Below are 18,705 nucleotides of genomic sequence, written 5' to 3' on the forward strand. Positions count from 1 at the left end.
AGGACGGAGCGATCGTTCATGAGGGCTGCGGCGTGGCAACAGGGTCGTCTATGCGTGAGAGAGCGGGGATGCAGGGGTAACACGAGGCGCGAAGCGGCGCGGCAGAGGATGAGAGAGGCAGAGGGCGCCTGCGCAACGCTCTCTCAGAGAATGACGCAGCGGCAGCCGCCGGCCTCGTTCTTTTCGCTCTTGCTCTTGCGGCGCGAGGAGCCATGCCGGTCCGCACCGGCGCCGGCGCCGCGCAGCAGCATCGAGGCTCGCGTGGCTGCCTCAAAGATGTTCTGCGAGTGGCCAGAGAAGCTCAGCAGTGTAACCTGGACGCCACCACGGCAGACTCACGTCCACACCCTCGTTGCGCAGCGCCGAGCACTCGTGGTAGGAGCGAGCGCCGATCTGCTGAGCGATGGCCTTGCCCTGCGTGCGCGAGTTGTGAGCACATGGGTCCCGGTGAGCTGGCTCGGCAGCGCAGCGACGAGACCTCCTGGATGGTGCCGCCACTGTATCCGCCGCCGCCGCGTCCGCCGCTCCTCGAGCTCTGCTGCACTCACCTGCGCCGTGCTGACGAAGCGAGCGTCGTCGCCGCCGCGTGCGCCCTCGTCGCGCAGGTCCTTCTTGCAGCCGACCAGCAGCACAGGCACCTGCGGCCCGCATATTTGGCGCACCTCCTCCATCCACTGCGCCATCAGCGACATGTCAGCATAGGCCGTCAGCAAGGGGCTCTCCGCGCGGCTCGCACCTTGACGGTGACATTGTCGAGCGAGTCGGGCGTGTCGATGCTGAACGCGATCAGGATCACGTGGGCCTGCGAGTAGGAGAGCGGCCGCAGACGCTCGTACTCTTCCTGGCCGCTGCGTGGGAGACGAGCAGGGCTTAGCACGCTGGCCTCAAGTCGGCACGGCAGCCCTGCTCCCCACTCACGCAGTGTCCCAAAGCGCCAGCTGCACGGGCTTGCCGTCTAGCCGGATCTCGGCCACATAGTTCTCAAAGATGGCTGCGCAGCGACGTCAGTACGGCAACGTGAGAGGACAGCGGGCCGACACGTACTCGGCTCCTGGGACGAGAAGCTCGTCAGCACATGCGCCAGACGGACAAAGCGGTGCCAAGCAGAGGCTCAGGCATCGCGCTGAGCGGCCGGTAACTCACATACTGCTGCGGGAACTCGCCGACGGCAAAGACACAGAGCAGACTCGTCTTGCCGCACGCGCCGTCGCCGACGATGACGAGCTTGCGGCGGATCTGCATCGCGCAGCAGGGCAGGCGAGACGAGGACAAAGAGGGTCAGCAGCGCCCTGCGCTCGACGCTCTGGACAACGCACGGGGTCAGGCGCCATCTTGACTGCGTACAGCAGCGGACAGAAGACTGTGCGGCCACTGTGCGAGGCGAACAGACTCTTCTGGGTCGTCGCGGACGACGCAGGGCGCGGGCAGTCGTCGGCAGACGCACAGGAGGCGCGCAGGTGGAGGGCGCGCGGGAGCGGAGCAGCACGTGCGGACGCGCCGGCGGCCGACGAGGTGACGGGGCGGAGAGCGGCGGCGAGACGGTGACGGAAGAGGCGGCGCTGGGCGTGCTCGACGGCGAGGCAGGACAGGTGACGGGCACGGCGCACGGTGGTGGTGGTGGTGGTGGTGGTGCGAGGACAGAAGAAGCGGGCGGCGGCGCGCGTGCCCCAAATTGGCGCTTGCGGCGCTTGCGGCGGCGGCGGCGCCGATGCATGATGGCGGCGCGGCGCTCCGGCTCGGCATCAGCTGAGGCCACAGCCACAGCCACACCCGCCGCAGAGAGATGCGCCAGCCTCTTGACGTCTTCCCGTCTCGTCCTTCCCGGGCGGTCCGAGAGGCCTGCCATTGCTGTGTTGCTCTGCAGTCTCGTCCAGCTGGCTGTTTGCGGCGCGCGTCACCTACGAGACCCCTGCCGAGCATTGCTCGCCAATTGCGTGCACAGCCACATCTCGCAGCCGCACAGACGCGCGCGTCACGACGAGACGTGCCTCCGCCCGGACACGCTTCTCTCGAGCAGGCAACACGGGACGGGATGCGATTATGCAGGGATCAACGAGTGCGGCCGTGAAACATGGAATGAATGCGAAGGAGACATGCGACGAGGGCGGGAATAGCGGACGCGAGGCGCAAGAGAAGACGCCGCCGACGCGACGCGCGTGTCAGTCGTTGATGAGAACGAAGAGAGTGGCCAGAGCGCTAGGTCCAGACGCTCGGCTGCAATGGCTGGCGTAGCAGAGTGTGCTCAGTCGGGCGACAGATGCTGCGGTGCCAGGTGTCGCCAGCGCGGATGCGAGAGCATGCCGGCGCGCAGCGTCTGCTCCGCCGTGCTAGGTCCGGCCATGCCTTGCGCAGCGTCGGCGCCGACGAGTTGCGCATGCGCATCCGTGCGGTCGAGCGATGAAGTCGCCATGCCGCCTTCGGCGGGCCACGCCGAGTGCGGCAGCGCATTGAAGGGATGCCGCCATGCCGCCGGCAGCGGCGCCGAGCTCGGCGGCTGCGGCGAGGCGCGGCCCCAGCTGCCGGCGCGATACATGGCGCGTCCTGGACTCGGCGGCGGCACCTCGAAGGATGAGCTCACGCGCCGCCGCATGTTCGTCGGCTCCGAGGACGACGGCACGCTCTGCCGCCCACTGTTGCTGCGGCCGAGCCCGAAGCCTAGTGGCGAAGGGCGTGATGGCACGTGCGCGGTAGGCGCGAGCAGTGCGTGCGACGAGGAGCCGGCCCGCGGCGGCAGCGCCTGGTCCGTCCAGCGCTGGAACGGCGGCATCGGCGGCGAGAGGTCCATCTCGTGGTCGTCCTGGCGCGATTGGCTTCAGACTTCTGCGCTTTGGCTGCAGGTGGCCGTGGCACTCACATCTCGCATGTCATCATCCTCGGCCCTCTGCTCCGGCGCAAGCGCCATCGCGTGCCCTGCAGCGTCGGGCGGCAGCATGCCGTGCCCATCCATCCGCTCAGCGTCGAAGAAGGCGCCCCATACGCCGTCCTGGCGCACCCGCGGCAGCGTCCAGCGGCTGTAAGGCGCGCTGCCTTCGCCCAGGCCGAGCCCGACATCGCGACGCGCCTCGCTTCCGCACTCGTCCATAGCAGCATCACCGAACGCGCCAGCTGATGGTGGCTGAGACCAGACGGCGTCTATCCGACCGCCTCCTGCCAGTGGCGAGTAGGACGGCGACAGCGCGCTGCCGGAGCCGTGCGCCGGGTACGCGTCCGGCAGCGTCGGTGTGTGCGTGCGCGCGCGGACGAAGGGCCGCTGGCACAGCACCGTCAGAGCAGGACGAGGCAGCGATCTCGAGATGGCACTCACATGAGCCGACAGGCTGGAGGCATTTGCCGCACCCTCGCGCGCCTCCTGGGCCGACGTCGGGCTGACGCTGCGGCGCCGCTTGCCGCGTGCGCTGCGGCTCGGTGTCCACGCACCGCCGTACGAGGCCGCCGCGCCACTCTCGCTGCCGCTGCCGCTGTGGCCGCTCCTGCCGCTGCCGAACATCTGGCTGCTGCTGGCGAAGGCCTGCATGGGCGCAGAAGGCGACGCGGCGCGCTCGTAGTCGATGTCCATGCTGCTGCCAGTGCCGGCAGCGCTCGAACGCCGCGGGCCCGACGCCGCGCGCCAGATGCGGCGCCCCGCTGGCGTGCACCGGCGGCAGGGCTCAAAGCCGGCAGACGAGCAGCAGAAGGTGCACGCACGGTGCGAACTGAGGGGGTGGCGACGGGATGTGCCGGGCGAGGTGAGGTGGAGGAGAGGCAGATGTTTGCTGCCTCGACGGCGGCCAGCAGGCGCGCACGGAGCAAAGGCAGGCCGAGAGGCAGAGTCGCGTCAGGCGATTCTGTAGTTGGACGCGCGCTTTGTATTGCGCCCAACTACAGAATTGGTCTTGGCTGCGCCGACTGCGCACGGGCCCACAGCACGGAACTCGGGCACCCGCCGCTGACCAAAAATTCAGGCAGCTCGACATCGACGGCAGACAGCATCAGAGGACCTCGCTTCGACATGCCCGGTCGCAGCGTCAACGAAGACAGACAGAGCGTGAAGCATGCGAGAAAGCTTCGCATTGCAGGCCAAGCGACGCATGCTTTCGTCTAGCCTCCAGCAATCTGGGCCTGCCGGGCCGCCTGCACGCCGCCGGCCGAGTAGCCGTCGCCTGGCCGCTTCTCGCCGCGCAGGTCTTCGTACCACTCGGCCGTCAGGCCGGCCTGAGCACGCTCGGGGCGGTTGAAGGGTTCGCGCAGCGCCTGAAGAGGGATAGCGTGAGCACGTGTATGCTTGCGAGACCCGTCCGTACTCACGCCGCAGAAGTGCGCCCGCACCTCCTCGCGAAACAGCTCGACGGGCGCCCGCGGCGGCGTCATGCACTCGGCGACGTGGCAGAGCCAGCGGTGGCCCGTCGCCACGTGCGTCACCTCGTCGTGGTGGATGATCTGCAGTGTCGCGACGCTGTCCTCGTCGCCGGCCTTGGCGAAGCGTGCGATCGTGCCCGGGTTCACGTCGAGGCCGCGCGCCTCGTGCACCAGGTGCACAATTGAGAGGCGGGCGGTGAGAGAGTGCCATGTATCCCGCATCGAGTCGAAGAGGCCGTAGTGCACGGGCAGGTCGCCGAACGCGACGCCGAATGCCTCGAGACGCTCGCACAGAATCGTGTGGTGCTTCGCCTCGTCCTCCTGCAGGTGCGAGAAGGGCTCAGCGCTGAGCTGCCGCATCCTCATGGTTCAGGCACACTCACAGCCATGCGCAGAAAGTCGGTGTAGAACGCGTTCGGAAGCTTCGGCGGCGGATTGCTCGCCGGGTGCAAGCGCGCGAAAAGCTCTGGGCCACGGCAGATGATGTCCCACGCCAGGTCGATGGCAATCTGCTCGATTGAAGCCAGCGAGTCTGCGCTCGGGTCAGCACCTCGCACACGGCACGTGCTGCGATGAAGCACTCACGCAGCAGCGCAATACGCCCTCGCTCGGTGCCGCCCTTGCCGCGCTTGGCCTCGTGGCCCGGCCGCACGACGTTCAGCTGATCACGCGGCGGGATACCTGGCGGCGTCTCCTCCGGCTTGCGGCGCCACTCGGGTGCCTCGCTGTCATCGAAGTTCCAGCGTCCGCCTCCTACCCGCGTGCAGCGTGCGTCGCGCCAGGCAGCCGCAGCTAGCCGGGTGTAGTGCACCTTGAGCCTCGGATTGGCAGTATTGAGCACCAGGCTGGCCCACGCCGTCAAGGACTGCGGCACCGGATCCGGTGCCACCAGCTGCACCTGCGAGGACGAGGGGCCTGCATCGGCAGCGGGCTTTGGCTCGTAGAAGCGCTCGCTGACCGGCCGGCTTTCGACCAGAAGCCAGGAGCCAGGCGCGTTCTGCTCCAGCTGCGGCGCCTCGACGGAGAGCATGCCGTCCTGCACGCTGACTGCGAACGTGCAGGCGCGCATGCCTGCCGGACTGTGGTCGCTCTCGCCGGTGCGCAGCGACCAGGACCACTCGTGGTGCGGACAGACGACGACGGTGTCCTCGACGTCGGTGATGTCGCGTTGCGCCTCGGCCTCGAGCTCGCTCTCGACGGTCTCGAGGGTGGCGTGCTCGAGCGGCGCCTCGAGGTGCGGGCATGTGGCCTGCATGGCGTACCACCGGCGCTCATCCTCTGATGCACCCGGCGGCGGCGCAAGTGAGAAGAGCAGCATCGTCTGGTAGACGTTCGAGGAGTGCCGCAGGGTGAGGTGATGCCGCGCAGCTGCCGCCGCAAGGGCATCGGCGCGGCCGACGGCCACTAGTTGTTGCGGCATCATTATGCCTGGATCACCGTGGAGTAGCGTAGACGCAGAAGAGCAGTTCAAGAGTGTGGATGAGAGCGGCGGCAGAGAATAAGGCGTGGTCGCGGGTGGGAGGATGTGGTGAGAGGAAGGGAAGAATCGATCGCGCGACAGCAAGAGCAAGAGAGGCAAAGCGGGCGCGGAACTCGGGAGTCGCCGCCACGGCGCATCACCAGAACACCTGGCACCGACGTCGCCGGCGCTTGCATCCGCTCCACCACACCACGCCGCCCTCTGGCTCGCACGCAGCCCGACCATGGACGCAGCACCTGCAGTTGCGCCCGCGGCACCGGCCAGCAGGCGCGCACGTGCCGTCGCAAAGGCGCCCAAGCAGGCAGCCGGAGCGGCGGAGGCACCGGCGCCGGCCGACGATGCCACTGGCGCCGAGGCCGCCGCCGCCGCCAAGCGCAAGGAGAAGAAGAAGCGCCGCAAGAAGGACAAGAACGCCGCAGCCGCAGCGGCTGGTGCTGGAGGCGGAGGCAGCGAGGAGCCAAAGACGCGCCTCAAGGTCGTCGTGCGCCGCCTGCCGCCCAACGTGCCCGAGCACATCTTCTGGCAGGCCGTGGCGCCGTGGGTGCGCGATGCCGCAGACGTCGCGGCCGCTGCTGGGCCATCGCAGCCGGCAGCCGAGGCGCCTGCGCCGCCGCAGACGGCCGACTGGAAGAGCTTCGTGCAGGGCAAGCTGAAGGACGCGTGAGTGCAGGCAGTCGCCGGGCATGCGCTCCGTCGCTGACGCACGGCGCACAGTTCACGGGCAGGCACGTCCAACGACCCAAAGGAGATCGCTCACCGGCACTCGCGCGCCTATGTGCGCTTCTGCACCGTCGAGGCGCTGCTCGACTTCCACCGCAACTTCGACGGCCATGTCTTCCGCGACTCGAAGGGTGGGTCCCGATGCGTCTCTGCCCTCGCGCCGCCTGGCTGACAGCTGCTGCTCAGGCGCCGAGTACACTGCTGTGGTGGAGTTTGCACCGCATCAGAAGGTGCCGTCTGACAGCTCGCGCCGCAAGAAGCCCGATGCGCGCCAGGGCACGATCCTTGACGGTGAGTGCACTGCCTTGTTGGCGCCGATCGATTGGCGGCTGACGCACGCGCGCCACAGATTCGGACTACAAGGAGTTCGTCGCCTCGCTGGAAGCGAAGCCTGGCGATGGAGACAAGGAGAATGAGACCGGACAGTCGCAGGCGGAGAAGACAGACGCCCAGCTCATGGGTGAGTCGCGCGCACACCGCTGGGCCTTGACCGCCGCTCAAGCTCAGCTCCGCACAGCGCACCTGGCGTCGCAGTCCGCCGAGCTATCCGCCTCTTCGGCACGCGCCAAGCACACGCCTTTGCTCGAACATCTACGTGCACAACGCACCGCTCGTGCCGAGGCGTCAGCTCTAGCTGCGGCGCGCAAGTACCTCGGACACAAGAATCAGGCCTACCAAGCCGCGAGCGAGAAGGACGTCAAGGGCAAGGGCAAGAAGCCAGCCAAGGACCCCGCTGCGGCGCCCGCGAAGAAGGCCAAGAAGGGTGCAGCACCGCAGGACGGAGCAGGCGCCGCTGCGCCGCCCGCCGCTCCTGCTGCCGGCGAGAAGAAGAAGAAGGGCAAGCCGGACGTAGCGAATCGCGCATTCGGCGCAGCGATTGGTGCTGCTCTCGGTGCCGAGAAGCCTGCGCGAGGCAAGGGCAAGGCAGCCGCAGGCGATGCTGGTGCTGCTACGCCTTCTGCAGATGGGCCTGCAGGCCCGGAAGCACCAGCAGGCAAACCCAAGAAGCCTCGCGGAGCACCGAGCAATCGCGGCGGCGGCGGCAACGCGACACCCGCAGCTGCACCTAGTGCACCACTCGCCATCCTCAGGCGGGACGAGGCACCGGGAGCCGAACCGGGAGGTGCAGCAGCCCAGGCTGCGGCTGCACCACCGCAACAGCAGCCGCCGACTGGTCCGCGCGCCGATGGAGAGGCCGGCCGAGGCGCACGCGGTGGGCGCGGGGGTCGCGGCGGCGGACGTGGACGAGGACGGGGAGCGCCACGAGGAGGCGCACCGGCTGCCGCTCGGCCCACCGATGCGTGACACAGCTTGCGAATTTAATGCAAGTACTTCGTCATAGAGATTGTCAAGTTAGGGGCGGTGAGGAGGGTGTGCGTGACGCGCGAGCGAGGGCCGTTGGCTAGACAAGAGAGAGAGAGAGAGAGAGCATGGGGGTCGTCTGTGGGTTGTGGGTTGTCGAAAAGCGAAGCATGTGATGAGTGAGAGAGGAGCGGAAAGAGGAAATAGAGAGGGCGACGGAGCGTAGGCCGAGCGGCTGGGTCTAGTCGAGTCGCAGCTTCGGGCAAGAGGTAGCGCACTTCGGGGGGCGACGGAAGGGTCGCGTGCCGGAACGGACGGGTAAATGGTGCCGAGGAAGAGAGAGAGCAAAGCAGGAGCGTGTATGCGGGATCAGTGCGTTGAGGAGGGATTGAGGAACGAGGAGGAAAGAGGAAAGAGCAGCTCGAGCTATTGCATCGAGAACGGCCCGCGTCCGAGCTGCTCGAGGAAGGGATGCCGGCTCATCTGGCCGAAAGGCTGAGACTGCGCCGCCTGCTGGCCGGGACTCGAGTGCTGGCCGTTCGGACTCGTGCCGAAGCGTGGCGCCAGATGAGAGTTCGGCGTGCCTCCTTGGCCGGGGCTCAGGCCGGTCGATGCGCTGCGCTCCCAGTCGGACGCGGCGTTGGACCACGGGTTGAAGGCATCGCTCTGCGGCGAGCGCATGTGTGCCGGGAAGCTCGACGAGGAGTTCGCGCCGTTCTCGGCGGCTGGCCCGCGGCCCGACGCCGCATTGTAGGGCATCTGGCGCTCGGCTCCGGCCCCGCCCATGTAGCCGGACTGCGCGAGGGCGGAGCTGGGCGAGAACATGCCGGCCTGTTGCAGCTGCATCTGCGCCAGCATAGCGCTGATCTCTTGCTGCTGGCTGGCCGGCACTGGCGGGGCGGCGAAGCGAGATTGCTGGGGCACGGTGGCACCTGTCGGCAGGAACGGACCGAGATGCGGTGCCAAGCCCAAGTCTGTGCGAGGCGTCGCGCCAACGCCGCCGATCTGACCCGGAGCGGGACCAGCAGGCAGGCCGAGGTCCTCGACGAGCTTGCGGTACGCCGGCACGCCGATGAGTGAGTGGGCCAGCACGATGCGCTTGACCTGCTCGACGTAGCGGGCGCGTGCCTCGGCGTCGAAGCAGTTGGACGCCAGCACCTTGGTGACGAACTGCGAGCCGTGCACCTGATCCGTCAGCACTTCCTCAAGGACGGCGTCGTTCGGCGAGTCGAAGAGCGCAGAGAGAATCGTGCGGCTGGCGCCCGGCTCGGACTTCTGGCAGACGATGCGCAGTACCGTGAGAGACGCCAGCTTGTGCGTGCACAGGTTGCCCAGGTACGGCGAGAAGCGCGGTGCCAGGAGGCGGTAGCGCCCCGACAGGCCGGATGTGTCGAGCAGCCAGGTCAGCAGCAGCGCGCCGTTCGGACTCGTGGCGAGCGGCACCGAGTTGAGGATGATCGCGATGGCGACGCGCTTGCGCTGCCGCTTCGACACGTACTGATTCTCTAGGCACGCGCGCATGCTGCGGGCGCCGAAGCGGCCCTGCGCGATCTCCCAGCAGCGGTCGACCATGGCGTCGAAGATGAAGTCCGACTTGTCGCCGACCCACGGCAGGCAGCACTGCACCACGTAGTTGCCGAACTGGTCGAGCAGCAGCGGCGGCACGTACGGCCGCAGGTTCTGCGCGATGATGGCAACCTGCTCGGGCGCCGGTGCCGTGTCGATGATCTTCTGCGCGGCCCACGTGCCGTTCTTGTGGATGCCGATCATCGCCAGGTGCGGCGCGATGCGCTCGAGCATGATGTGCTTGACGCGGTCCGAGCAGCGCTCGAAGAGCTTCTGCACAACGGTGTTGCCAATGTAGTCGCTCGCCAGGTCCACAATGGCGTCCATGTGGTCGCTGGCGATGGCGTCGACCGAGTCCTGCGTGCACTGGCCGTTCTCGATCGTCTTGCGCAGCTCGCGCAGGCGACTCGTGTCGAAGCGGCGGCTCGTCGAGACCTCGGAGACTAGCGGGATGGTCGTGTAGTATGTCGCCGGCGGGCGGAATGACGAGACGCTTGCAACGTCTGCCTCGACGTCGTCGTCGCCGTCGCTCAGCTCGCGCATGAGCAGCTGCAGGTCCGACACAGCCGGGCGCGGCACCATGTCGGATGGCAGCGGCACACCGCCCTTGTCGCTGCTAGGCACGATGCTGTTGGACGAGCTAGTGCCAAGAGACGAGGCGGTGCGCATGTGCATCGCCGGCGCGCCAGGCACGGCAGTCGGCGCTGCAGCGCTGTTCTGAGCCTGCCGTTGCTGCTGCGCAAGCAGATCGGCGACCAGATTGCTTCGGTAGTTCTCGATGCCGCCGGAGAGCACCTGCTGCTCGGCAGTCATCGGCACCGACGATGCGCCCTTGAGCTCCGCCAGAGCCTCGATGGCCGCAGCAAAGCCAGCGTTCGACGGGTCGCCCGGATAGTTGTCGAGATTGCGCGTCGGCACCTTGGCGAAGCCGATGCGCATCACACCATTCTCGCTGCCGAGCACGTCGCGGCCATTGAGCATCTTGCGCGCCATGACGGCGTCGTCGACGCGCTCGAAGTTGACAAAGCCGCAGTTCTTGTTCGTCAGCACGCGCGCGCTCTCGATCGGGCCGAACGGCTGGAAGATGGAGAGCAGTGTGGACGGCGTCGTCGAGCTCGGAATGCTGCCCACCCACAGAGCACGCGTAGGGCCAATCTCAGCACCCGGCGTGCCCGGTCCGCTCTCGAAGGTGACCGGCTCTGTGCGTGGGCTGCCAATGCCGCCAGTGGGGCCGCCTCGTCCGCCTGGCGTGTTGTAGCCGCTGGCGGTACCGGGCGCCGCGGGAGCAGAGTCCGTCTTGCCGTAGCCGATTCTGACTGAGCCATTTGGACCTGTGCCCTTGCCGATGCGCCCGCCAAGGCGATGCAGGACGTCATCGCGTGCGCGGATGGCGTCCGCAGCCTCAACGAAGTTCACGAAGCCGCATTCCTGGGCCACGCGACGTGAGCGGACAGTCGCATATCGCTGCGCGATCCTGACTCACCTTCTCTGGCAGCAGACGCAGGCTCTCGATGGCGCCGTATGGCGCGAACACGTGCATCAGCTCCTGCCCGGTCGTCGACGCATGGAGGTTGCCGATCCACAGGGAGCGGCCGGGTATCTGCGGCGTGCGCGACTCTGCGCCGGGCGTCGAGGGCGCGACGGCGCCGCGGTGCGTCTGGGTCGGCGTCGAATGGACGGTGTGCGAGAAGGAGTTGAGCTCCGGCGGCGGCGTCGAGACATCGACGTGCGGGAAGCCCTCGAGCGGCGCAGAGTAGCCGCCGCCGAAGCCGCCGCCGCTGAGCGAGGCAGCCATGCTCTGCGAAGTGTGGCTGCCCAGCGCGCTGGATGCGCCACCGCCAAGGAAGTGGCCGGCCATCGCCAGGCGCAGCAGCTCCTGCTCGGTGCGCTGTCGCCCTCCAGGTCCGCCCAGAGCTGCGACCGTGCCGGCGCGCAGTCTGGCAGGCTGGCCGAGACTGGAAGAGGACGACGGCGCAAAGCCAGCTGCGACTGCAGCAGCCGCAAACGCCTGTGGGTCGATGCCGTGCTCGCGCGCATATGCATCGTAGATCTCCTCGTCGGAGACACCGCCAGTGCCGGCGTTGGCCAGCAGCGCACTGACGCTGTCAACGGCACCATTACGCCCGACGCCATTGTGCGGCACCGCGGCCAGCGTGCTGGCACGATGCCGCGAGGCGAAGGTCGGCATGGGCGTCCGCTCGGCAGCACCCGCGCCGCGAGGGCTGCCGCCGGCAAGGCCGAGGTAGTCCAGCGTCTGCACGTCCTCCGAGCCATCGAGGCTCTCTGCGAGACTCGGGCGCGCAGTGGAGGTGATGTGCGACATACCGTCATCTAGAAAGGCCACTCCGCTTCCTCGCTGCCCGCCGGCAAAGCCCTGCTGGTCCGAGTGCATGGCCGCCGCGGCCTGGTTCCAGGTGCTTGAGAACATGCTGGGCCCAAAGGCGTTCTTGCCTAGCGCTGGCAGAGCGCTCGCCAGGCTGCCGGAGCGCAGGCGACTCGCGGCACCGGCATCGCTGTCTCGCAGCGCTGCGAGCCGGTTGGCAGCGCCGCCGCCAGGTGCTGCGCCGCCAAAGGCACCGCCTGAGATGGAGTGCGACGGCGGCCGGCCCGGCAGCGGAGCGGGCTCAGGGGCGCTGGCGCCAGCCGCAGAGCCCGCCGGCGGGTCGGCCACGCCAGACGAGCGCAGCGACTCGAGCCGCGCGGCGAGCGGCGAGGCAAAGCGCTGCGTGCCCTCGCCGGACGACCACGACGACGGCAGCGTGCCGGCGCGCGCACGGCCCTTGGCATTGCCGGTGCCCGACGGCGCAAAGAGCGGGCCGGCAGTGCCTTCCTGCTGCTCAAGGCTGGCGCCCTCGCGCAGCGCAGGCGGCAGGTATGGCGCCGGCGCGGCGACGCCCGAGTCGGCCTGGATCTGGCGCGCTCTGCAGGACCGGCGTGGTGAGCAGGGCACGCAAAGGGAGCACGCAGCTGTGCGAGCGCACGACGCACCGCTTGGAGAAGAGCGGCGCGGCAGCGGCGGCCTTGGGCGCCTGGCTGGGCGAGGCGAGCTGTGCGGCCCTGCCAGGCGCAGAGGGCTCGCCGCGCTGGCCCATCGGGGCGCCGGTCAGAAGAGGCGGGCGCGGTGCTTCGCAGAGGTCGGCGGTGGTCTATCGCGGGTCGGGCAGGCGGGCGAGAGAAGGAAGAGATAGGCTGTGCACCCGACGGGCTGTGCAGCGATTAGACGGAGACGAGACCGGCTCGCACAGCTGGCAGGTGCAGAAACAGAGCGAGAGCGGGTGAGGCGAGAGGAGCAGCAGGACCGGGTGCGAAGGCAGAGAGAGAGCACGGACGGCAGAGCGCAGCGGGGGGCGCCGCTGGCTGAGGCGAGGCGGGGCGCTGCGCTGCGTGCTCTGCTGGCCTGCCGCTGCGCCGAGCGCCGCCGCTTGCCCTCTGCACCTGCTGGCCTGCCGGCTGCCTGCTTGCGCGCCTCTGATGCCGCCGCGGCGCCCGCTCCGCCTGCCGTGCGGCACGCGTGCGACCAGAATGGCCCTCGCCAGGCACCTCGGCAGCTCCTTGCCATGCTGCGAGCATGGCTTGTGGCCCACCACAGCAGCCAGCAGCTGCAGTAAGTTCAGCCGCAGCCGCAGCGCACCACGCTGAGCTCTGTGCGCGGCGCTGTGCCTGGTCGCCGCAGCTGCAGCGTGCGAGGCCCCCGTGCGCGCGCGACCCACTGCGCTGGCACCGCCGTGGGACGCCATGCACGCCGCGAGGGCCCGTCATCCTACGCCCTTGGCGCTCCCGCACGGCCGTGTGCCTGGTCCGGCCGGAGAACTCCTCCTCTTGCCGCAGTCGAGCGGGCCTGTGCGGCAGCGCTGGACCTTTCTGCGTGTCGGGTGTCAATCGAATCAGCTGGCCCAGTGCCGCTGCGCAGCACCAGCGTTGTTGCAGCGAGCGCGGTTGCAGTTCCGACGCGCACACCGCGCGGTTCCTCCGAGGCGCTGGGAACAGGCGCAGTGGGCCCCGTCGAGGATCTGCCGATGCGCCGGAGTGCCCTGGCTTGCCTCGGCACCTCGACGCCGCTGCACTCGACTGGCAGCTGCGTTGGCCTACACGTCAGCAGCAGGCAGCACGCAGGTGCAAGCCAGACGGCAGAGGCAAGTCGCCGGACCCGGAGGGCGTTGCTCTCTGCGCACGCGGCCAACCGCGTGCCTCTCGCGCGCCGATCTCGCCGCACAGTCCGCCCGATGCGGCGCGCCCCGCCGCCCCTCCTTCCCTTCGGCTCGCGACAGCGTGCCCGCCGCGCACGTGGACCAGTCGACGATGGGTATACTGCAATATCAGCGGATGGCTGAAATGAACTGTCTGGTGTGCCTCAGTCGTCTCCGGTCTCGAGAAGCCGAGACGCCTGCACGTCGCCAGGTTGGCAAAGAGGCATCGTCGCAGCCGTTTCGAGAGCGCTTCGAGATGCATGCGCGCGCTGGGCCGCATTCCCGCCGACGAGAACCATTCGCTCTCTGACGGCGCTGATTGCACAGACCAAGAGGCGCCACTGCCATGCTCGTCGGTGCAGTCTTCCACAGGCTCAGCGGCCCGCGCCTGGGTCCGCCCATCACGCGGTGCGACGCACCACGAGCCCCTTCTCTCATGCAGCTGCGGCAGCGCCAGGCTATCGCATGGCTGACTCCGAACGCCGGCTCGCGGCACCGACTCGCGCGCTGCAGGTGCGAGTGCTGCATCAAGGCTGCGCTGGGGCTCCAGGGTCCAGCGACAGGGGTGCCGCACGAGCCACACCGACGCCGAGCCGTGCGGCAGCATCCGCCTCCGAGGTCGTCACGATCCGCGGCTGCGGCGGACGCCATATGGATGCCAGCGCCACGACGCACAGCCCAGAGACAGCTGCAGCGCAGGAGAAGCGTATGCAGCCGCCCAGGCATGCACGCGGCGCCGTGCGCCGGCACCGGCAGCGGCTGCGGCGTGGAAGCGGTGCCGCATGGTGCATGCTGTGCTGCCTGCGTTGGCGGTGCAGCGCCGCAGCGCCATCCCGCGGCGCCGGCGCCACAGTCGCGCGTCTCCGCCCCTGAGCTCTGCTGCGAGCTGCGGGCTGAGGGTGCTGCCGCTGTGCAGCCAGCACAGCGGCGCAGAAGCAGGAGCGATGGCCGCCCTCACCGGCTCCTGCAGCTGACTTGAAGGCGGCGCGTGTGACAGCATCGCCGCAGCCTAAGAGCTACTTTAGGCGCAGGAGCCTCCGCGCAGCCACCCCTCGCGCGGCACCGCCGCCGGCGAGCCAGCACGCCGTCGCGCCCCGAGGCGAGCTTCTGTGCTTGACAGCCAGACCTCGTGCTGAACGTGCTGCGTGCTGCTCGCTGCTCGATCGTGCGCACGACCGCACGTCCCAGGCGCGCTCGGCGGCGGCGTGCGCTGGCAGGCGTAGCGTGCACGCTGCCGCACGTCGGGCAAAGTGCGGTCATCGCCGGTGGAGCCGCGCGCAGAGGCGAGGAGGGTGCCGCTTCGGCGCTGCGGCGCGCGCTGCGGCTCGCTGCGCGCGCGCGGCGGCGGCGTTGGCGAGCGATCTTCTCGGCGTGCGGCGGCCGCACCCTTGCGTCGGGCGCAGTAGACTGCTGCCGTGCCCGAAGGCGAGCATCGGCCCGGCGCTGCACCGCGCGGCGTGCGCGCAGGCACGGCTGCAGAGGATCTCAGCCGGCGCCGCTCCTCTGCCGCCGTGCCTGCCGGCGCACAAAGCCGAGAAGCTCGAACGCGCCGCCGTCACGACGCGCAGCAGCGGCGCCAGCGCAGCGTCGATAGCCAGGCACATGGGCAGTGTCCCGGCACGCACGCAGCCGCAAGCTCGAGGCGGCGCCAGCAACGGCAGGCCGCCGCGCGCGCACGCGGTGACTGCGACTGCTTCTGGCCCTGCCGGCCGCTGCTGTGCTGCCCGGCGCGCGCCCGCTGCCGCTCGGCGCCCGCCGCTGTCCGCCTGCTGCTGACCTCGCCGAGCCCGCTGCGCCTCCTTCCCTCTCCCGCACCCCTCTCCTCACCACTTTCCTCACCCACACCCGCCTCGATCTTCGCCCTCTCTCCCGCTCCGCCTGCTCCCCGTCTCTCGCTCGCCTCACGACACGCCGCTCGATCTTGCAGCGCCGCACGCCCGACGCTATCGCGCCCGCGCAGCTTCGCTCTGCGCACGTGCGGCTTCCAGCGGCACCCGCCTCGAACTTCCTCCACGACTGCTGCGCTCCTCTAATCTTCTGCCTCTCGGGCGTCACCAGCCAGACCCGTGCTCGTTGCTGCACCTACACGTCCCTTGCTCTGCCTTGCTTGCGCTGCTGAGTGCCGCTCCGCTGCTGCTGCTTCCCGCACCGGCCGACGTGCTTCGGCACACGCCAGCTGCGCGAGCCTGAGCCCGCTGCCGTCGCCTTCACTGGCTGTTCACGGCACTGCTCTGCTCTCGCACTCGCTCGCACCCTGCTCGCTGCACAGCCATGACAGCCGAGCACCCGCGCGGCGCTGCGGCGGCCGCGGCGCAGGCCAAGAAGCGCGCGCCCGTCGGCCAGCTGCTTACCGAGGCCGCCAATGGCTCCTCGTCGCCGTTGAGCAGCGATGCATCGGCGGCGCCCGGTCGGCGCACCACGGCGCGCCAGCGCAAGGTGCCGTCGCGTCTGCTCTCGCCCAGCCCGCCGCCGCTGCGCAGCTGGAGTGGCAGCTACGCTAGCAAGACCAAGGCCGCAGCCGCGACGCCGACTGCGCCACAGGCCGGTCGCGGCTCATCAGCCACGCCCACCGCGCCCGGCTCGCGCTCCAAGGCCAGCAGCAGTCCGCGCGGCCTGAAGAGCGAGCAGACCGCCGCCGAGGCTGCAGCCGCTGAAGAGGCTCTCGGTCCCGGCAAGAGGAAACGCAGGTCAGTATCTGTGCGCACGATTGCTGACGTTCTACTTGCTGACGTCAAGCTCGCCATGCGCAGACCCAGCACGATGACCCGGCCGCCGTCCACCATCACCACCGCTCCAGCAGTCTCTGTCTCCACGCCGGCTCCAGCGCCCGGCGCGGGCGCCACTTCGAATGAGCGCTCCAGCAGCATCGTGCGCATCAAGGTGCGCCCGTCCAAGAGCGTGAGCCCGCTGCCTGGATCCTCGGATCCGGCCGCACCGACGTCTGCGGGCCCGAGCAGCAAGGTCCGACGCGTGCCCTCCAGCGCGTCGCTGCGTCAGCCGGCGCTGCCCTCTCTCGACGAGGTGGCCGATGACTCGGACGGCGGCATTGCTGCGTCGCGCGCACTGCTGCTGGCCGAGCCCGACGACGACGCCGACGACTCCGACGCCGCTGGCCCGACGCCTGAGCGGCTCCGAGCTGCGCCTTCTGTGCGCTCATCGGCGCTCGCGCGCTTCACGCGCACGCTGAGTGGCGGTGCGGCCATCGAGCCGCTCGATCCTCCGCCGCTGCTCAGCCGCTCTGGTGAGATGCGCAGCGACGGGCGCGGACATGCGCGCTCGCGCACCCTCGACATCAGCATGTTCGCCTCGTCCAGTGCCGCGTCAGGCAGCAGCATCTGGGGCGCTCCTGTCATGCCACGCCTGGGGCGCATGTCGCTGCCTGCTGCCTCCGTCGCCGACGACAGCGATGGTGACGGAGACGACGAGGACGACTTCCACCAGGCCATGCTCGACGGTGGCGACTTTGACGTGGCCGATGACTTCAGCGACGCCGGCCGTCCCGGCTGGAAGAAGAGCCCGTATGCCACGGGCACGACGTCTGACGAGGAGGACACGCCGGCAACGACGCCACGCAGCCCGCAGAGCTGTGCGGAGCTGCCGGTCGAGCTTGCCTCGAAGGCGTCCGCGGTCGAGCAAGCCAAGACGGCGTCGCCAAAGGAGAAGACGACCCAGGGTGCTGGCAAAGAGGCACAGGACGGCGCAGCTGCTGCCGACTCCGTCTTCGTCCACGCCCTGCCGCCGTCGTCGCGCCGTCCGCACACGCACGCCGGCTCGCTCACCCTCTCGCTGCCGTTCGACGAGGCCGACGCACCGGCCGCCGGCGACGACCTGGCCGTGGCCCGTGGCGCCACGCCGCTCGTCGAGCGCAAGACGAGCAAGGTGATCGAGAGCGCGACACCGGCGTCTGTTGGTGCCTCGCAGCCGTCGCTCGTGGGCCTGAACCTCAGCCTGCAGAGCGACGCTGGCGACGACGCCGGACTGCTCTCGCCTGGCCACGCCCTGCTCGGGCTTGCTGCTCCGCCGCGCAACGGCATGTCGAGCACGCACGGCAGTCCGTTCGTACATGCCGCTGTGCTCGACCGCATCTCCAGCCCTGCGCCACTCGCGCTTCCTCCGTCCCGCGCCAATGTCGCCGAGACCGGCCGCGAGTCTCCGCGCCAGCGCCTCTCCAGCGCTGCGGCGGCTGCCACGGGTGGCGCCAGCGAGGATGCTCTTCGTCCCTCGCGCTCGACCTCCCGCCGCGATGCCGAGTCGTGGCTCGCCGAGATGCGCTCCATCTCGCCGCACTCGAGCCTCTCGGCGCGCCTTGAGGAGGAAGAGGACGAGGATGTCTTTGGCCCGCCCGAGGCCATGTGTCTCTCCGACCTCGACCGCGTGTGGGACCGCGTTGAGCGCGCACGCGGCATGACTGTCGAGGAGCCCATGCGCTCGTCGACGCCACTCCGCGAGCTGCACGACGTGGTCGACGTTGAGACGCCCGGTCCCTCCACCAGCGACAACGAGGTGCAGGATGCGCTGCAGCTGCACCTCACGCCCAGCAAGGACGACGAGCAGCTGCGCAGCGCCTCCAAGCGCGCCGCTCCGCCGACGCCGTCCTCGACTGGCGCCCGCAAAACGCGCAAGTCGGCCGCCGCCGCCTCGCCCGCGACGCCGCCGCGCGCCACGCGCCGCAGCCTTGCGGGTGGCGCTGCCGTGACCACTTCGCGCTCCTCCGAGAAGACGCTGCGCCGCTCCAGCGGCCGCCGTCGGTCGCCTTCGCCCTAGGTGCCCGTGCGTGACATCGCCGGCGCCGCCGGGCCGACCCGCGCTCCTTCGCCTTATTCTCTCCATTCTGCTCGCACGCACCTCAACTCCGTCTGGCGTTCTCTCTATCCCTCGCAGTCCCTTGCGTCTGTCCACTGATGATCCCTTGATGCTGCGCCCTCGCTCTCAGTCTCTGTATAACACCACCAAAGGCCCAATCTAAACACCCCACCTCACCTCTCATGACCCCCGTCCTCTGCTGCTGCCTTCTCAACACGGCGCGCGCGCGACCCCCTTCCGCCCCACCCTCGCGTCCCCTCCTCCCGCTGGACCCTTTTCTGATATCGGCCCCGCGCCACCCCTCAATTACTA

At 69.4% G+C, this 18,705-nt stretch overlaps 7 protein-coding genes across 7 annotated transcripts; 2 read left to right on the plus strand and 5 right to left on the minus strand.

The window, feature by feature from the left end:
- Positions 1 to 143: 143 nt before the first annotated feature.
- FA09DRAFT_333050 (putative Rho2-GTP binding protein Rho2) lies at positions 144 to 1,331 on the minus strand (the record flags this gene model as incomplete). Its single annotated transcript, XM_025743671.1, has 7 exons — positions 144 to 281; positions 340 to 414; positions 549 to 674; positions 737 to 848; positions 919 to 991; positions 1,140 to 1,236; positions 1,317 to 1,331. The coding sequence occupies 7 exons, from the start codon at positions 1,329 to 1,331 to the stop codon at positions 144 to 146; spliced, it is 636 nt and encodes a 211-aa protein (XP_025601523.1).
- A 647-nt stretch (positions 1,332 to 1,978) lies between these two features.
- Positions 1,979 to 3,762, minus strand: FA09DRAFT_327195 (hypothetical protein). The gene is made up of 2 exons (XM_025741305.1): positions 2,855 to 3,762; positions 1,979 to 2,797 (listed from the first exon to the last, which is right to left on the minus strand). Exons 1-2 carry the CDS (start codon positions 3,554 to 3,556, stop codon positions 2,243 to 2,245), a joined length of 1,257 nt encoding a protein of 418 aa, XP_025601524.1. The 5' UTR covers positions 3,557 to 3,762; the 3' UTR covers positions 1,979 to 2,242.
- A 183-nt stretch (positions 3,763 to 3,945) lies between these two features.
- Positions 3,946 to 5,865, minus strand: FA09DRAFT_327196 (DUF455-domain-containing protein). The gene is made up of 4 exons (XM_025741306.1): positions 4,921 to 5,865; positions 4,719 to 4,867; positions 4,285 to 4,656; positions 3,946 to 4,230 (listed from the first exon to the last, which is right to left on the minus strand). The coding sequence occupies exons 1-4, from the start codon at positions 5,756 to 5,758 to the stop codon at positions 4,078 to 4,080; spliced, it is 1,512 nt and encodes a 503-aa protein (XP_025601525.1). The 5' UTR covers positions 5,759 to 5,865; the 3' UTR covers positions 3,946 to 4,077.
- Positions 5,866 to 6,002: 137 nt separating this feature from the next.
- FA09DRAFT_327197 (hypothetical protein) lies at positions 6,003 to 7,855 on the plus strand. Its single transcript, XM_025741307.1, has 5 exons — positions 6,003 to 6,475; positions 6,530 to 6,666; positions 6,722 to 6,826; positions 6,885 to 6,995; positions 7,053 to 7,855. Exons 1-5 carry the CDS (start codon positions 6,039 to 6,041, stop codon positions 7,838 to 7,840), a joined length of 1,578 nt encoding a protein of 525 aa, XP_025601526.1. The 5' UTR covers positions 6,003 to 6,038; the 3' UTR covers positions 7,841 to 7,855.
- Positions 7,856 to 7,858: 3 nt separating this feature from the next.
- Positions 7,859 to 12,719, minus strand: FA09DRAFT_327198 (hypothetical protein). Its single transcript, XM_025741308.1, has 3 exons — positions 12,392 to 12,719; positions 10,887 to 12,324; positions 7,859 to 10,831 (listed from the first exon to the last, which is right to left on the minus strand). The coding sequence occupies exons 1-3, from the start codon at positions 12,493 to 12,495 to the stop codon at positions 8,264 to 8,266; spliced, it is 4,110 nt and encodes a 1,369-aa protein (XP_025601527.1). The 5' UTR covers positions 12,496 to 12,719; the 3' UTR covers positions 7,859 to 8,263.
- A 1,900-nt stretch (positions 12,720 to 14,619) lies between these two features.
- Positions 14,620 to 15,224, minus strand: FA09DRAFT_327199 (hypothetical protein). The gene has a single exon (XM_025741309.1). It carries the CDS (start codon positions 15,192 to 15,194, stop codon positions 14,847 to 14,849), a length of 348 nt encoding a protein of 115 aa, XP_025601528.1. The 5' UTR covers positions 15,195 to 15,224; the 3' UTR covers positions 14,620 to 14,846.
- A 390-nt stretch (positions 15,225 to 15,614) lies between these two features.
- FA09DRAFT_7846 (hypothetical protein) lies at positions 15,615 to 18,465 on the plus strand. The gene is made up of 2 exons (XM_025745833.1): positions 15,615 to 16,277; positions 16,341 to 18,465. The coding sequence occupies exons 1-2, from the start codon at positions 15,862 to 15,864 to the stop codon at positions 18,352 to 18,354; spliced, it is 2,430 nt and encodes an 809-aa protein (XP_025601529.1). The 5' UTR covers positions 15,615 to 15,861; the 3' UTR covers positions 18,355 to 18,465.
- Positions 18,466 to 18,705: the final 240 nt, after the last annotated feature.

Source organism: Tilletiopsis washingtonensis (assembly GCF_003144115.1).
Source record: "Tilletiopsis washingtonensis strain MCA 4186 unplaced genomic scaffold FA09scaffold_1, whole genome shotgun sequence".
Classification (NCBI taxonomy): domain Eukaryota; kingdom Fungi; phylum Basidiomycota; class Exobasidiomycetes; order Entylomatales; genus Tilletiopsis; species Tilletiopsis washingtonensis.

Excerpts from the sequence above, each read along its gene's own strand:
- FA09DRAFT_327196 (XM_025741306.1), bottom strand. The coding sequence starts at position 5,758 with ATGATGCCGCAACAACTAGTGGCCGTCGGCCGCGCCGATGCCCTTGCG. Across the intron at positions 4,868-4,920 it reads AGGGCGTATTGCGCTGCTGC|ACTCGCTGGCTTCAATCGAG; the intron begins GTGAGTGCTTCA and ends ACCCGAGCGCAG. Across the intron at positions 4,657-4,718 it reads CCGACTTTCTGCGCATGGCT|GAGGACGAGGCGAAGCACCA; the intron begins GTGAGTGTGCCT and ends TCGCACCTGCAG.
- FA09DRAFT_327198 (XM_025741308.1), bottom strand. The coding sequence starts at position 12,495 with ATGGGCCAGCGCGGCGAGCCCTCTGCGCCTGGCAGGGCCGCACAGCTC. Across the intron at positions 12,325-12,391 it reads GCGCCGCTCTTCTCCAAGCG|AGCGCGCCAGATCCAGGCCG; the intron begins GTGCGTCGTGCG and ends CCGGTCCTGCAG. Across the intron at positions 10,832-10,886 it reads TGCGTCTGCTGCCAGAGAAG|GAATGCGGCTTCGTGAACTT; the intron begins GTGAGTCAGGAT and ends CGCGTGGCCCAG.
- FA09DRAFT_7846 (XM_025745833.1), top strand. The coding sequence starts at position 15,862 with ATGACAGCCGAGCACCCGCGCGGCGCTGCGGCGGCCGCGGCGCAGGCC. Across the intron at positions 16,278-16,340 it reads CCCGGCAAGAGGAAACGCAG|ACCCAGCACGATGACCCGGC; the intron begins GTCAGTATCTGT and ends CGCCATGCGCAG.
- FA09DRAFT_327195 (XM_025741305.1), bottom strand. The coding sequence starts at position 3,556 with ATGGACATCGACTACGAGCGCGCCGCGTCGCCTTCTGCGCCCATGCAG. Across the intron at positions 2,798-2,854 it reads AGGATGATGACATGCGAGAT|GACGACCACGAGATGGACCT; the intron begins GTGAGTGCCACG and ends CAATCGCGCCAG.
- FA09DRAFT_327199 (XM_025741309.1), bottom strand. The coding sequence starts at position 15,194 with ATGTGCCTGGCTATCGACGCTGCGCTGGCGCCGCTGCTGCGCGTCGTG.
- FA09DRAFT_327197 (XM_025741307.1), top strand. The coding sequence starts at position 6,039 with ATGGACGCAGCACCTGCAGTTGCGCCCGCGGCACCGGCCAGCAGGCGC. Across the intron at positions 6,476-6,529 it reads CAGGGCAAGCTGAAGGACGC|TTCACGGGCAGGCACGTCCA; the intron begins GTGAGTGCAGGC and ends CACGGCGCACAG. Across the intron at positions 6,827-6,884 it reads CCAGGGCACGATCCTTGACG|ATTCGGACTACAAGGAGTTC; the intron begins GTGAGTGCACTG and ends CGCGCGCCACAG.